Genomic DNA, 15,341 nt, shown 5'->3' with positions numbered 1-15,341 from the left:
GCGCGGCTCCTCCGCCCCGCCGGAAGCCACCACAGGAAACGCAGTCCGCCGCCGCCAGCACCGGATGCCGCCCTCGCGCGGCTTGCTGGGAAATGTAGTGCGCTCCTCCGTAGGGCTGAATGGCGAGGGCCCTCCCGGGCATCACGGGAGGTGTAGTCCTCGCGCCGGAAGTGCCCGCCCTCTCGCCCCGAGGCGGCGGTTGCTGGGCAGCGGCGGCGGCGCCATGAGGCAGAGGAGGGCGCCGGGGGCCGCCGTGAAGGCGGGAGGGGCTCGGAGGAGGAAAGGTGGGCGGCGGGAGCCGGCAGGGCGCGAGACGACCGGAGAGGCGGCGGTTTCTCCCGGAGAAGCGGCGGTTTCTCCCGGAGAAGCGGCGGTTTCTCCCGGGGAAGCGGCGGTTTCTCCCTGGGAAAGTGGCGGGCCCAGGTGGCGGCGGTTGGGCGGGCGCCTTGGCGCGGCCCCGTCGCCGCCGCCGTCTCATCTCTCTCTTTTCCCCTCTCATGCAGGTGCCGGYGAGGCGCTGCCCGGCCTGCCGCCGCTGGTGCAGGGCCCGCCGCGCTGCCTCCTCCGCTGCACCGTGGGCCGGGCCCGCTGGGCCCTCCCCAAGCCGCCCGCCGCCCTCCTCGTCCGCCTCCGGTGGTGGGGGGAGACCTCGGACGGGGCCCTCCTGCAGCCGGGGGCGGCCGAGGCCACGGCCCGTTACACSGTCCGCTGCAGGCCCCAGCAGCTCACTGCCTACCTCACAGGTGAGCCCCGTGCCTTGGACCTACCCAAAACAGCTTCTCTTTATATCTTTTATTTATATATATATATTTTTTTTTATTTCTGCACACGGAAGGGGCTTGGAGCTCTTCTTTTCCATCTCTGTATGGTGTTTGCTGGCTTCAGGGCTCGACTATTAGTAGTCTCCCCATCAGACTCCACACTGATGACTTTTAGCATCATCAGTGCATKAAATATTACAGATTTCAGTGCTCTGAGGCTGTGAAGGCTGTAAATGTGTTCCTGTGATTTGGCACTGTTGATAAAATACCTACTTTACTGATAGGTCTGCACTCTTTTTGACTGGTAGCCTGGTATCTAAGTTATATCCACAAAACCTATGTTTGCTGTCACCAATCATATAACAGACTGGATATCTTCTACTTATTTATCATCATTATGAAAGTTTAACCCTTCTTTACCTCATGTCATAATTTTGTGATACAGCCATACATTAACTTTTTTTTTCCCACGTTTCCTTTTCACTCAATAGTTTTCATTATGTTTTTTATCTATATCGAACCTTTGAAGTATGTTGTGTCAGAAGCTACTTAATGAGCTTGATTAATACAATTAAACTAATGCATATTTTTTGCAGATATGGGTGTGCTGGTCCTAGAAGTAATGACCAGACTCGATCAGCTCCCAGTGGGCACGGTACAAATTACCGGATTGTCCCAGCTCTCTCCCAGCCATCCCATCAGTGGATTTTTTGCCATAGTTTCGCCAACATCCAAGAAGATCGGAGAGCTGCAGGTAGTCCTTAAWTTTTTGCTCTTTCTTAGTTATTATATCATATCACATTGCAACATTCACAGTGTAGTCAGATATTGGGGCYGCACTGCAGATCTGGTTTATGCCCCAAAGATATTTATGGACTAAAGGTTGGAAATGAAAAATAATTACAGTCAGTGCTGATTATTTTGTTTAGGAAGCCATACTATACTAGTAGTTAACTTGGCTAAGAGAATTTGTAGGCTCTATCATGAGGGAGGGTGAATTTTAACAGTGAATCTAAGGGTACTCTGGTGTTTTTAATGTTAATTAAGAGCCTCACTGAGCTAAAATTGTACAAGATCTTGAAACCTGGAGTAAAGATGATGAAGCTTTTCAGCCCTGGCTCTAGATAATTAATGCTCATAGGTGGTTATCTGTGATTTGAAAACACGGAATATGAAATAAGTAGTTGTAAATATGTGAGAATTTTAAAGTTCTGCTTAACTATATGAAACTTAACTATATGAAAATGCCTTTAAAAAAAAAAATAAAGCAACATCTTTCCCTAGCATGCAGAGTAAAAGTGAGTATATTTATTGCACTTAAAGAATGAAATCCTGATTTCACATTCTGTCTTTCAGGTGTCACTGGTTTTAGAACCCTTGCCCGAAACGTGTGACACCAGCAGCTCTGTCCCAACCACAGATGCAAGTTTAGATCTCGCCCCTTCTGCCCAGGGGAGCGACAAGCCCCAGCTTCTTGCTCCATCACAGCAACCCAGGCAAACAGGGGTGGCTTCTGCTGGCCAAGAGTTTCTTAACCACGGCAAAACCACAACTCCCAGGTATCTTTCTCTTCCTTGAGATAAAATTTGGATTTATTTTGACATTTACGCCTTTTTTTAACCAATGCAATTATGAATTCTGGAATACTTGATTTATTGACTGTGCTTTTTATTTGAAATTTCGAAGCTTTGGTGCTTATGAGCTTAAGGGACAGTTTCTTTTCTGAAATATATTTGTGTCCTACATTGACTTAGCTTAAGCAGTGTCAGTGGATCCAAGAGGTGCTTCAGTCTTTTGTTCACAACTGTCTGTCTGATGGTGTGAGTAGAAAATAGGGAGTCAATAAAGTAACGTGTTGCATTTCTTTTTGGGATGAGTACATAAGGGGAACAGCTGCAGGGCTAGGGAGAATTTGAAGGAGGTTCAATTGTGTTACTGAAATAACCTTTCTTTGTTTAACAGAGAAAAAGACCATTTCTTCTTTCAAGAGAATTCTGAAAACATAAAAGATATTTACTCTGCTTCTCACCACCATTGGATTTTCCCTGACGAACATTTCAAAGCGAAGCCTTCAGATCAGCAAGTGTCCTTTCCCCCAAGCTCTGATCCTGAAGCACCTGCTAGAACAAACATGCAGGTGCTGTCTCTGCATAACCCATCTACAAAAGACCTGCTTTCAGGTTTGTCATGCTTTAGATTCCACATCAAATACATCCTGATAATATTTTAGCTATCTGCCTAGAGATACAACTGGCAAAAGGCTGAAGAGTTGAGGAAAGGGTGATACTTTGTACATTCTTGCWATGCTGTTTGGAACAGAAAATGATAATAAAAATTGGATATCAATTTGGTCCTGTTGATCCATCTGCTGTGCTTCCATCAGAGGCATTGCTCGTGTTTGAATCGGGATCAAAAGGGTTTCCAAATGCAATGGCATTGGCATTTTCTGATGGAAAGTGAATTCTCTTCCATCACTCCTAGGCAGCATCTCTTCCATATTCCAGCTTCAAATAAGCACCAAAGCAGGGTAAATTTTTGTATGTTACCTTTTGAGTTATTTAATCAGCAAGAAAACTTAAAATTAGACTGCTATTGAGATGTCCTAAAGTGACAAATTAATCTTACTGCACGTGCACATGGCTTTTAGATGACACCCAAATGTTGGGATTTATCCCTTGTGCTTCTTTTTCAGCCCTTTTGGATCAAGGCAATAAACTCCGCGATGCCATGGTGGCTTCTGCAATGAAGTCTACCCCAGACATGGAGAYTGAGCTGGATGAAGTGCCTCCTTTCATAAAGACAGATGGTTTCCAAGCAAAACCAAAGTGAGTTTGCGTAGAGGAAAGTGAGCTTACGTTCCAAAGCTTAAACTTCAAGTATTTAGGGTTTTTTATTCAAATGGGAAGTTAAATTTTCCATGTGAATACAAGCTTGCATCTTGTAAATTGATCCAAAGCGTCATGTAGTATGCCTTAGTTTAAATCACTGACCTTTTTTTTTCATGTTTTATTTGTATTTTGTATGTAATTTTTTGATAAGGAAATATTTACAGTGTTTGTAAGGAATAAGAGTATCTTAAGGAACATAGTAAATTAAATGTTACTTGGTCACAGAGAAAGGATTTTTCAAAGAAATAGAAGTAATTAGTGGCACAAATCAAATACTTCTGCATATTCTAGTTTGAATGTTCAAATATTCTCACTTCAGTGCAATTGCAATTTAAAAGACAAAGGTACTCTTATTCAAGAGAAACCTTGAATTCTTATTTCTGAATGATATAAGGGGTGGGGTTTGTAGCAACTGTAGTGAATGTTGATGTTAATTCTATAAACTTTCCGCCCCTTTAAAATTATTTTATATTAAAAATACATCTATTAAAATCTAATGGAAATGAAAACAAAAAGAGGGTTGGTTTTCTTCACTCTTGAACATACCAGAAATACTAATTGTTTTTCCTTTTGCCTCTCTATTTACTGCTGTCACTGTTACTCAGAAGCCCTAAAAGCTTGAACTCAAATTTTATGTCTGCCACAGAAGATATTTTCTCAGGTGAAGTCTCAGGTCAACAATCGGACCTAACCTCTGAAGAGAGAGCAATAAAGTTACTGCTGGGCAGGTGAGTATCAGAAGGAAGGGTTTCCTGCAAATTTGTCCTTGTTTGCTTAGTGCTCCCTGACCCTGTGTGTTCTCCATGTTTCTAGAAATATATAGACAAATTATATCAACACATGGTGGTGGAAGGAGTGGTTTTTTTATGCCTAAAACTGGAAAGTTTAAAGCTACGTGATCTGATAATGATCTCTGAAGGACTTCTCATGACCTTTGATAAGACTTCTTGAGTTACTTCAGAGCTCTATGTGTTGTGTCCTTAGATGCTGCAAAGCACGTAAAACAAATATGATGTTTTTTGAAGAACTCACCGAGTCTAAGTCAAAATTAGAGAAAACTGGTAGTAATAAATCCTCCAGATAAAGAAATGTCATTCTTCTATCTTTTTGTAAAGAGTAATAAGAATCCCAGTGGTATTTTTATTGCCTCTGTATAAATCAGGGATRTGACAGCTACCACTTCTGTGTCAGATACAGCTATTTCAGTTCATGTCTGGTTTCCCGTGCTTACTTTTTTCCCTATATTTAATTATTAGATAACAYTGAAATGTTACAGGTCACAAAATGGTTCTGAAGTCACAACACAAAAAAAACCCTTTAAACACACAAATAARCAAGCAAAAAGACCAAACTGGAATATTCTCTCCAATCTTGTGTTAAAGATACTTGTATATACACAGATGTAGGATTTTTTTTTTCCTGTTTGTTTTGTGATAAGTAAACTTATGTTAAGTATTACTGATAGATCAAAAGTTACCAAACTCAGTAAGGTTATTTGTGAACAGATATAATTGATAGACACTAATAGATATTTTTTACAGATTGTGCTCAGGAACAGATTGCCCAGAGATTTTACAGAATCTCTATTTTCAGAGTTACTCAAAACCTGGCTTAACTTTATCCTGGGCACCCTGCACTGACTGACCCTGCGTAGAGCAGGGAAATTGGACTAGGTGATCTTCAGAGTTCCCTTGCAATCTCAAATATTCTGTGATTCTATGTGTAAAAAATATATATATATATATATATATATAAAAATATATACACACACACACATATAAATATATGTGTATATACACATACACATATACATTTATATAATATATTATATATTTACACTTTTTTTCCCCATGAAGGATCCAGAGATATCTTCACAGAGTTTATTAGCTTGGGTACAGTGCTGTGTGTTCACAGTTCTAAACTTTCTAATGAGACAGTATARCACAAATTCAGCGTGGAGTAAACATGATTATCAAAATTTACCTGAAATCATCTGCAAAATTCATGATGTATTTTTTTTGTACTTGTCTTTTCTCTCTTGTGTCCACAGTGTTGACTTATCACCTGCGCATTTCTGGGATAGGACAGGTTCCCTTCTGGATTCTCTCTCTGTTGGGAGTGAGGTGTATGACAGTGAACTCAACGATCCCCACTACGACCAGAGTCTTCTGGAGGATCTTTTTTATACGGGTCCTGTAAGTAGCAACAAAAGAGATTTGATCTGCAATCCCTAGAGTGAAGGAAAACTAGAAAATAAAGTGTTTTTTTTTTAACATCAAAAAAAAAAAAAAGAAGAAGAGTTGAGGGCTGGATATTATAAGGCGTAATAAGCATTAAGTATCTTATAGACACTTATAAAAACATTGTTTACAAACAAATACTATTAAAATTATCATATAAAGGCTGTGAAGTTAGGCATTGAGTTTGGAAGAAGCTAGAGTTTATTTGTCCATGAAGCCTGAAAAAGGAAGTGGTGGGTTTTTGAATTATGATCCACAAGTTTTTTTTTTTTAATCTCATTTATTGTGACTATTGTATATCTTTCTTGACAGTGATATTCATGCTTTATGTGCATTGCTTCTGTTTCAGAAATCTGATTCCAGTTTAAGTGATTTCCTCAGTGATGATGAAGTTAACCCCTCTAAAAAAGCAACCAAGACAAAAACTCTCAAGAAAACTGGTCCTATGAACCAGCAGGGTCCACAGAAGGAGTCGAGTGCCTGTGATCAGGAGGTGAAAGAGATGGAAAATAAACTCAGGTAAAGTTACATTAGTGACCTGTTCTGCAGCATCTTGCTCATTTTAAATTACAATTAGCAAGAATTCTGCTAATCATCACACTCTAATAAATAACCATTTTAGTGAAGGATTTTCCTAGCATCTCTGTAAATGACAAACCTTTTTGTCTTCTTTAGTATTCTGCTTTTCCTTTTCTTGAGTGAGGAATAAAGTTCATCTTTAGTCTTGTTGGTAGTTTGGTACATTTTCAGCTTTTCATGCATTAATAAAGCTGTGCCTAAAATATCAGACTTGAAATGATGGCTCTTTTAATGCCAAATATATTTTTAAAATTCTGTAAAGAGAGCATATGGTCACAGATATTGTTTTCAAGCCTCCAGGTATATTACTTCATTTACAAAATTAAAAYGGTAACGTTACCCTTTTTCTGCCTCATTTGTGTTTATAAAATTGCCTGCATAAAGAATTCTGGATTCTGGCAAGCAGCCAGGGAGAGTTACAATAAATAGTAGTAATTTTTAAACATTTGTTTTATACACTTGTAACTATTTCTCTCAAAAATCCACTTACCAAGCTTTACTAGCTCAATACAGGCAACTATTCTGCTTTAACTTTTTTAACTTTTTAAAATTTTAAACTTTTTTAACTTCAATTTTTTTTCTCTGCTTCAGTTCCAAACAGATATTTGTGAGACTTTTCTTACAAATACTGCTTTTTTTTTTATATATATATATATTCAGGTGAAGTTCATTTCTCCAGAGTTAGCAACAGAAAAGCATTTACCAGTTAAGTCTTAAAAATAAGATGCAAGGGAGCTTTTAAATTATATAAAAAAATCCTGTTGCTCTTTTGCAGCAGTGAATCCACAGCTGTAGCTGCATTTTATCCCTTTTTTGTATCTAACATTAAATAAAGCTTTTATTTTTGAAAATGTAGTCTGCATATGCTTTAAAAAATCAGTAATATTGAGTGTGTTCTTTTTCTTTCGTCAGGTACTAGATCATACARTATGTTAATATTTCTCTTGCAGAGATGGCCACGTTTGATGGATAAGGAGGGAAAATGCATGTAGGGGGAAAGAAATGCATTTCAGTGACCYATGAGCAGTTTTTGACATCCTGCCAAGCTGCTATTTTCCCTTCCTCTGGAACTGGAAGGAATGTTTGCACAGCCCTGACTCTCAGTTTTAACTTTTCAGCTGCTCTCCCACCAGACAACTTGCTCCTTCAGAAGCTTGTACAAAAGAAGCTTGTCTCGTCTCCCTGAGTGTAGATAGGCTGGCACTGCTGGGGCGAATCCACCTTGCCAGAGTCATCATTGAAAGCTTGAAAATCCCTCCTGAAATCGTCCAGATTACACCAGGAAAGAAAAGTTTATCTGGGAAGCCTCCAAGACCTGCATTAGTTAAAAAGTGGTAAGGGGGATCGTGTCTCACCAACCTCTTACCCCTTCCTCCGTGCTAGTCTTCCACGAGGCTTGTTGTGTGGTAGCTTTATAAACTGTGGATGTGAAGTTTCTCTGCTCTTAAACTGTTGCTGATTTGTAACCATCTATTCCCCTTTTCATTCATAGTACCTTCTTTGTTGAGTACCACTTCCCCGTGGGAGCCTCCAAGGATGAAAAGGGACAGCTCTCACTGACAACAGAAGTAACCCGAATAGCTTCAAGTAAAATCACAGGCGACGGTGAGAGAATTCATTTTCCCCTCATGTTTTTCCCCCTCTTCATCTCTCAGCAATTATTTAGTAGTATTTGCTGTATATTTTCTTGGCTACGTGGAAAAAAATACAGTGAGTTGTATTATAAGTAGTGGCACCTCTATCAGCAGAGAGTTGCTACCTTGCAGGTGGATGAATGTTCCTCTTGGGGAGCAGGTATCCAAGGGATTTTTTCCTTCCGCTTCCAAGAAATAGTGACATTGGGATTTGCACTTCTCTTTTCCTAGGGGATTCACGGTGAGTCAATAAATCCATTCCGTTGTCTCAAAATAAAACCACCCTTTTTGCAATAGTACTCAAGATGGTAAGTTCCTTTCACAAATATCAGAGATACCTCTGTATCGAGTAAATATTTTTTTTTGAGATGCTGGAATATATCACATAACATCACATAACATGAGGAGCTAGAGATTGTGCTAGATTCAGTAAAATCCTGAAGTTTTGGGCTTAAATCAGTAGCCATTTCATCCCTTTAAAGAAAAGCACCAGTGTTTCTATCCCTGAAGATACTTTGAGTTGCATTTCTCTCCTTGATGAGCCAAGAAAGCTGCTTGAGCGAGATCCTCTGTGCCTGCTTTTCCTAGAAACTGCAATTCAGGCAGTTTCCAAATGACTGTCATATTGTTTTATTCATTGACTTTGCTTTTTTTCTGAGTGGTACTTAAAATATCTGGACATCGTTCTCAGGTCTGTTCTATATTCTCAGTTTGAGTCTGGACAAAATATCTAATTCTTCYGAATCTTGGATGTTTATAACACAGGGACAATACTGCCTCCTGTGTCTTGCTTAGGTAGATTTCAGCTCCTTGTAACGAGAAAGGACTAAAAATAATCAAAAGGCATTTAGTCAATCCACCACACCAGTATCTTTCTTGAGTCATTATTTCATCTATCCTTAAAAAGGATCAATAGTAGAGATTTCATAGCCTCCCCAGACAAACTATGAGAATGCTGTCCTGCTAGAAAATTTTCCTTATATCTAATCGAGTTTTTATTTAGAATATTTATTCCGTTCRTCACGCACAGGGAGGCTTTTTTGAGACTGTTATTCTTCTCTTTGTTGGAGTGAACACCAATCAACTCGGTCTTTCTTTGCAGATTGTTTCCTTCTGGACCTGAGATTATTCTTGGAGATCTTTTTCTGTGTCCAGATACGTCTTGAAATGCATCAACTAAGATGAGATCAAGTTCTTCCACTGTAAAACAAGGGCCATCTCTTACTGCATGCTGGGCCAGCATAGATTTCATATGAGCTGCAGCCTTTAGATGCTGCTGTGATATCGATGCTGCCAAGCTGCTATTTTATGCCCTTGGAAAATGAGGAACAGTTTACTTCAAATTTGCTATTAATAAGTTACACACCTAAGTTGGATGGTTGTGTGAATAACAGAGCAGTGATTATCTCCACAGGGAAGCTTAATATTCAAATAATGGCAAACATTTCTGCAAAAAGATGTTAATTATCTAGAGATTTGCAATGCATTTTATAGGCTGAAACCTCAAGAGATTCTCATAGAGGGTTCCAGCAACAGGAGCTTTCCCTTCAGCTCCTACCCTAACTTGATCCTTGATTCTGGTAGACACACAAGTGCCCTCTGTATTTGTCCACCCTGCTGAGAAGTGTCACCGTTTTCCTCTCGTGTTCCCTGAATGTCACTCATCTGTTCCCARCCCTCTGTGTTTTCCACGCAGAGACTGGAGGAAGCTCCAGGTGAAGCTTGAAAACCCTTTAGCTCTGAACCCAGGTGAGAGCTCATAAGTCTCTGTCTTCCTTGCAGTGGTAAAATTTCAGCAGCGTTTTGTGTTCCCTGTTCATTTTGGTGGAACGATGATAGAGCACTGGTGGAGCTCTGACCTTGCTTTTAAAATCTACATGAGAAAAAGCACACAGAAAAAGGTACTTGCTAAAAGTTCTTTAAACTTTGTGTATTAAAAGGCATGGAAAAACTTGGCATTTGCATTTCCTCCAAATAGTTATGCATAAAATAGTATTTTTTAAAGTTATCTGCAGACTTCATTGCACTTGTTGCAGTCTCAGCCATCAACCATCAATATAGACTAATTAATGTGGCTTAAATGAGCCACCAAATCATCTATTGCCAGATACTATGAAGGGGAATGATGTTAAGTGCAGATTCTGTAAGCTGAAGTAACTGATGTTCAATCTTTCTACCCAACTAAAYGATTTTTCTGAGTTTAAGGCTGAAAGACCCCCAAAATGTGTCCTTCCCTCGTCTTTAAAACTTAATTCTTGATGTTTGGGGATATTGGATCAATCAGAAGTGTCAGTCTTTAATCAGAACACAGTGTGTTAAGCGATATCAAATGAGCTAATCTTGATGCAGTTGGTATCATTACTCTGCCTAAGGCTAAGAGGAATCGTGTGAGGTGTGAGAAATTGGCAGAAATTGTGCTTTTGAGGGGGAAWAAATCTTTTAGGTGAACAGATGCAAGTAACCACATCTGCATAATCATCTGCTTGTGGTAAAATCAGTGAAAAGTGTTAAATCAGCTTGTATTTTGTCTTAATAAAAACCAAATATCTGCCCATCTGTCCTAATAGGAGTTCCTCTTTTAGTGGATGAACAATTTGCCTCTTTGAGAAAGATTTCCAAACTCAGTAGCATTTGGGATGTTCATTTTTTTGCATTGATCTGGAACTACTCTAGGTCCTGGAGGAGTTTCCCTTACTGTTGTCCTACAGAGACCTGGAATTGGAAGTAAGGGAAACATTAATCCCTTTTGGTATAGCTCACAACAGAAGTGGTTGCCCGTGGCCTTCTCAGGCTTTCCAAAGACTTCCATTTCACAATATGTCTTTAGCTAAAGCCGTCAAGAAATTCGTGGAATGATTTCTCTCTCTCTCTCCCCTCAGCCGGTGGCCATTGGCTCTGCAGTCCTCGAGTTACGCAAGATAATTCARTCTGAGCAGCTCTCTGTCAGCTGTGAAATCCCTGTGAAAGAAGAAAGAGGTCAGACCCAAGTTGGACCCCTTAAGGTTTGTGTTTTCCACATTGGGTTTGGGTTGAATCACTTTGTTACTGATTTTGTCTAGATATTCTTTTCTTTGCTCCTCTATTTTTCTCTATTTTAGTTCACCAGCTCTCACGTATGAAGRTTTGTAGACCTAATATAAGAAAATATAAATCCTTTTTTATTTCTTAAGGTTTGGGATAGACATTTCCAGCCTTTTCCAAGTCCAAGGGTTTTGCTGTGTGTGATTCCCTTGGTTGCAGGGTAACTCCAGGGTCAGTAAGCTACAGCTTGGGTACAAGAACTACTTTACGGGTGGATTTGGAGCGGCACGTAGACAGGACAGGGAGCTTTGGTACGTGAGGATGTCTGCTGACGTCCTGACTTTGCCTTGGGTGACACAGGTGTCCCTAGAGCTCGCAGCTGACAACAAGGACTTCACCTGCACCACGGCCAGGTCAGCTATGGCTGTGCAGCGAGTCCCAGCTCACGCCGTAACAAGTCCCAAGTTGGAATTCCGGGAAGCTGAYGGGATTAATGTAAATACAGAAAAYCTTCATGGTTTCAAACCAAGCCCTYGTGAGGACTCGCAGCAGACAGGAACCACCAACACGAAGATCACACGGCTCCCACAGGCCGTATCGACCTCTGTGTCCCATGATCTGGTGACACAAACTGCACCTGAAGAGGACGGGCTGTTGCTGCACGTGCTACTGATGGTGCCYGCTGGAAAAGGTTTTGTCACTGGAGAACGTGGCTGCCATGGTYCTTGTAACGTGTATTTAAACTGCAAGCTGCTCAGTACAGAGGAGGCAACGAGTTCCTCTGTTATATGGGGCACAACAGAACCTGCCTTTAACTTCTCTCAGGCAAGTGGCACCTTGTCCTTGGTACCTTGCTTGAACTGCACCTTTTCACACTGACAAACATGTTTCAAAACTCAGTTCCTCTCACATATTTAGGAACCATTTGTCTCTGACCAATATGTCACATATTTTTAGTATTGCTCTGGCTGCACTGCAGAGTTCCTTGAGCCAGCCAAATGGCAGATGAGGCACWAGAGGGGACTGGTCAGGAAAGCCTTGGTAAAAACTGAAAAAGAAGTTGATTTATCCTTTCTTTCTTCATAGAAGCTATATTATTAGTATCCAAATACATAAGTGTAGACTTTTGTTTTGTTTTGTTCCATTGCTTGGTCCTCTYGTTCTTCTTAACCGATTTGTCCATCTGCTAAGTCTGGATTTTCATCCTGATATGGCCCCAGCAAACTTCCCCAGCAAACAGCAGAATTTCAGACTTGCATAGTGTTGCAAACTTCACCATGTTTCACTGCTTTTTTTTTCCTCTCTTTTAATAATGTTATAAGATTGTAGTTGTTGGGGTTTTTTGGCCATTACTCTCTGGAAATGTCAGGATGTTCAAATATGGAGGGTTTTTTTGTTTGTTTTTGTAGTACTTAGTGGTTTGAGTCATCAGACTTAGTCTTCAGATGAAAAAGCGGAACGTAGAAGCACAGCAAAAATCATCTGAAACAGTTATCTGACATGCTTTATTTTAACTCTAAAGGGCTASTTACTATCTTTAAAAACAGTTGTTTTTAACATAAGATCACTTGTTATCTAAATCTCCTTTATTTTCCTAATATGCTCTTTTTCAAACCTACCAGTCTCCTGAACTTCTTGTTAGCCCTCATGTTAGACAAGGACTCTTCAATTTTTAATTCCCATCTCTAAAGAAAACAAGACTATTGACTCTAATTACCTAATGGTACCAAACTGCCCCGTAATTAACAAATATCTTCCAGTGCTTWTTTTTTTTGTGTATTAATTTTGGTTTGAACTCCCCCAGGTGATGCCTCTTTTGTTGACTTCCAAACATTTGGAGCGATTCAAGAACAACTTCATGATCATCGAGGCCTGGAACAAGCTGGCAAACCCTGGCTGTGACAAACTGCTGGGCTTAGTGAAGCTTCCTCTGCATCAGTTTTATGTGTCATTCAAGTAAGCATCTGTGCTCTGTATTTTCTTGTCTTGGGATATATCCTGAGCAAAGCTCAGAGAAAACAGGGTGATGTCTTGAGTGCACATGGGAGGATTCTTGATCCTTTCCAGAATGAACCATTATTGTCTTGCCAAATAAATTATTATGCCCATCATAARAATAATAATAAAATAAWAATAAATTGATATTTATACTAAAATATTAATAGATGAAATAATAAGAAGAATCCCATTGCTAGAGATGCTCTCWGTTTGTACAGCACAGGGCAATGCTTGTGATATCAAAAAATGTCTTTAAATGCTTCGTGTTTTGACTGTACTTTAATCCTGTTGCTACTAAAACCAATTTAAATTAATGGAAATGATAGGACAGATTCTCTCTAACTCAAAGAATTAGTTCCTTTTGGTTAGGTCAGGCTAATCATACGGGGAAATTAGATGGTGCTTGAGCTTACTGGTTGGTATTATGTTAATTCCTAGCGTTTCATTACTCTAATTGTATGCCTCTAGTGTGTAATTTGCTTGTTTATATTTTCARTTTATTCTCAGAGTTTTGCAGTTTTTGGCTTGATGGAGACTCCATCACTTCTTGTCTTCCTGCCCCAGAGGCGTAACTAGTTGATAAAAATGTAGTGTGTTAATAGAGTCCTGTTGCAGTTGAATCCCCCACAGATGTCTAAGCTGGTTTAGCATGAAGGCCACACTGCTGCTGAGAGAGCTCTGCTTTCCCAATGTTAAAAAAGGCCATTCCCATCCAGAGGAAGGTACATCTCGGGGAGGAATAACCCCTGACACCAGGACAGAWTAGGGCTTGACCTCCTGGAGAGCAGCTCTGCAGAGAGGGACCTGGGAGTCCTGGGGACACCGAGGTGCCCATGGGGCAGCAGGGCCCTGGTGGCCGAGGAGGCCAATGGGCTCCTGGCTGCATCGGGAGGCCGTCGGCAGCAGGGCAGGGAGGGGATCCTGCCCCTCTGCTCCGCTCTGGGGAGGCCAAAGCTGGAGCCTTGGGGGCAGCTCTGGACTCCCCAGGACAAGGGGCACGTGGAGCTGCTGGAGAGGGGCTAGCGCAGAATGATGAAGATGGTGAAGGGCCTGGAGCAGCTYTCRTGTGAGGAGARCCYGAGCGAGCGGGGCCTGTTGAGGCTGGAGAAGAGGAGGCCGAGAGGGGACCTGGTCAGTGTGTGCAAGCAGCCGAGGGGAGGATGGAGGCAGGAAGGGGCCAAGCTCTTGTGGGTGGTGGCCAGGGRCAGGCCAAGGGGCAGTGGGTGCAGGTTGGAGGCCGGGCAGCTCCAYGTGGCCGTGGGGAAGAACTTGTTTGGTGGGAGGGTGCCCGAGCCCTGGTTGAGGCTGCCCAGGGAGGCTGCGGAGGCTCCTGCTCTGGAGACCTTCCCAMCGCSCCGGGATGGAGCGGGTGCCCCGTGCTCTGGGTGTCCCTGCTGGAGCAGGGGCTGGGCTGGATGATCCCTAGAGGTCCCTTCCAATCTCAGCCTGTGATCTGTGCTTTATGAAGACCAATGTAACTGAATTTTGGAGGAATGGAGTTGCATTTGTTTCTAGCACATTAAAAGTTTCACTAGAAATGAGCTTTTTTTTTTAATTTGTTTTAATCTCCTGCAGAGATCCGAAGATTTCCCATCTGCTGCTGCAAGCGCAGTACCCAGTCGTGGCTGTGGACAACTATCTGCCCGTGGTGGATGTTTTTACAGGCAATAAAAGCGGGAGCCTGAGGGTCCTTCTGGCCATGGGCTCAGCCCGTCAAATAGTGGAACTGCAGAGGCTAAAGAACGAGGAGGGACCCGGCCCTCCCGTCGCTCCGCGTCCTGTCCACTCGCTGGATCCTCCTCCTATGTCACCCACAATGGTATCGTTCCCTAAACTGCAGTTCTTGCTGCTAGGAGGATTTTGAGCTATGGTTTCACTAACAGGTCAATGGTTTCCAGTCTCTCCCGTAGCCAGTTTTGCTGTAGATTCATCATATTCTGTGTAAAAATACAGTGTTTTCTTTGTACTTTTTTTATTACCCTGCTTTCTTTCACCAGTCTTGACATTATCCCATTTTTTTACTGCCCTGCACATTTGTYGTTTTGCCTATGACAAGTGCAGTAAAAAAACAATTCCAGAAAATTGTGTTTCTTGTTCACAAGCCTTGTTCCACACCACAAAGGTTTTCCACCAAACTTCAGTTAGATGTGTGTGGGCTTTTAGTCCTAAAAATGTATTTTTGGCTTTTGCAGAGTGCAAATTTGCTCTCCTGCTGGTAAT

At 41.5% G+C, this 15,341-nt stretch overlaps 1 protein-coding gene across 1 annotated transcript in view; it reads left to right on the top strand.

Moving 5' to 3' along the window:
* The first annotated feature begins 703 nt into the window (after positions 1 to 703).
* The window catches only part of C2CD3 (C2 calcium dependent domain containing 3), a 34,807-nt gene continuing 20,169 nt past the window's right edge, over positions 704 to 15,341 (top strand). Inside the window, exons 1-15 of the mRNA XM_026041564.1 lie at positions 704 to 743; positions 1,358 to 1,515; positions 2,118 to 2,320; positions 2,724 to 2,941; positions 3,454 to 3,586; positions 4,255 to 4,377; positions 5,700 to 5,844; positions 6,239 to 6,408; positions 7,587 to 7,802; positions 7,961 to 8,073; positions 9,885 to 10,003; positions 10,982 to 11,104; positions 11,484 to 11,948; positions 12,928 to 13,079; positions 14,697 to 14,940. Coding sequence (XP_025897349.1) covers positions 1,360 to 1,515; positions 2,118 to 2,320; positions 2,724 to 2,941; positions 3,454 to 3,586; positions 4,255 to 4,377; positions 5,700 to 5,844; positions 6,239 to 6,408; positions 7,587 to 7,802; positions 7,961 to 8,073; positions 9,885 to 10,003; positions 10,982 to 11,104; positions 11,484 to 11,948; positions 12,928 to 13,079; positions 14,697 to 14,940 — 2,580 coding nt within the window. The 5' untranslated portion in view covers positions 704 to 743; positions 1,358 to 1,359. The remainder of the gene's footprint in view (positions 744 to 1,357; positions 1,516 to 2,117; positions 2,321 to 2,723; positions 2,942 to 3,453; positions 3,587 to 4,254; positions 4,378 to 5,699; positions 5,845 to 6,238; positions 6,409 to 7,586; positions 7,803 to 7,960; positions 8,074 to 9,884; positions 10,004 to 10,981; positions 11,105 to 11,483; positions 11,949 to 12,927; positions 13,080 to 14,696; positions 14,941 to 15,341) is intronic.

The sequence above is a fragment of the Nothoprocta perdicaria genome, unplaced genomic scaffold (genome assembly GCF_003342845.1).
Source record: "Nothoprocta perdicaria isolate Ctin4 unplaced genomic scaffold, notPer1 scaffold_288, whole genome shotgun sequence".
NCBI lineage: Eukaryota > Metazoa > Chordata > Aves > Tinamiformes > Tinamidae > Nothoprocta > Nothoprocta perdicaria.
This window is presented reverse-complemented; position numbering and strand designations above follow the sequence as displayed.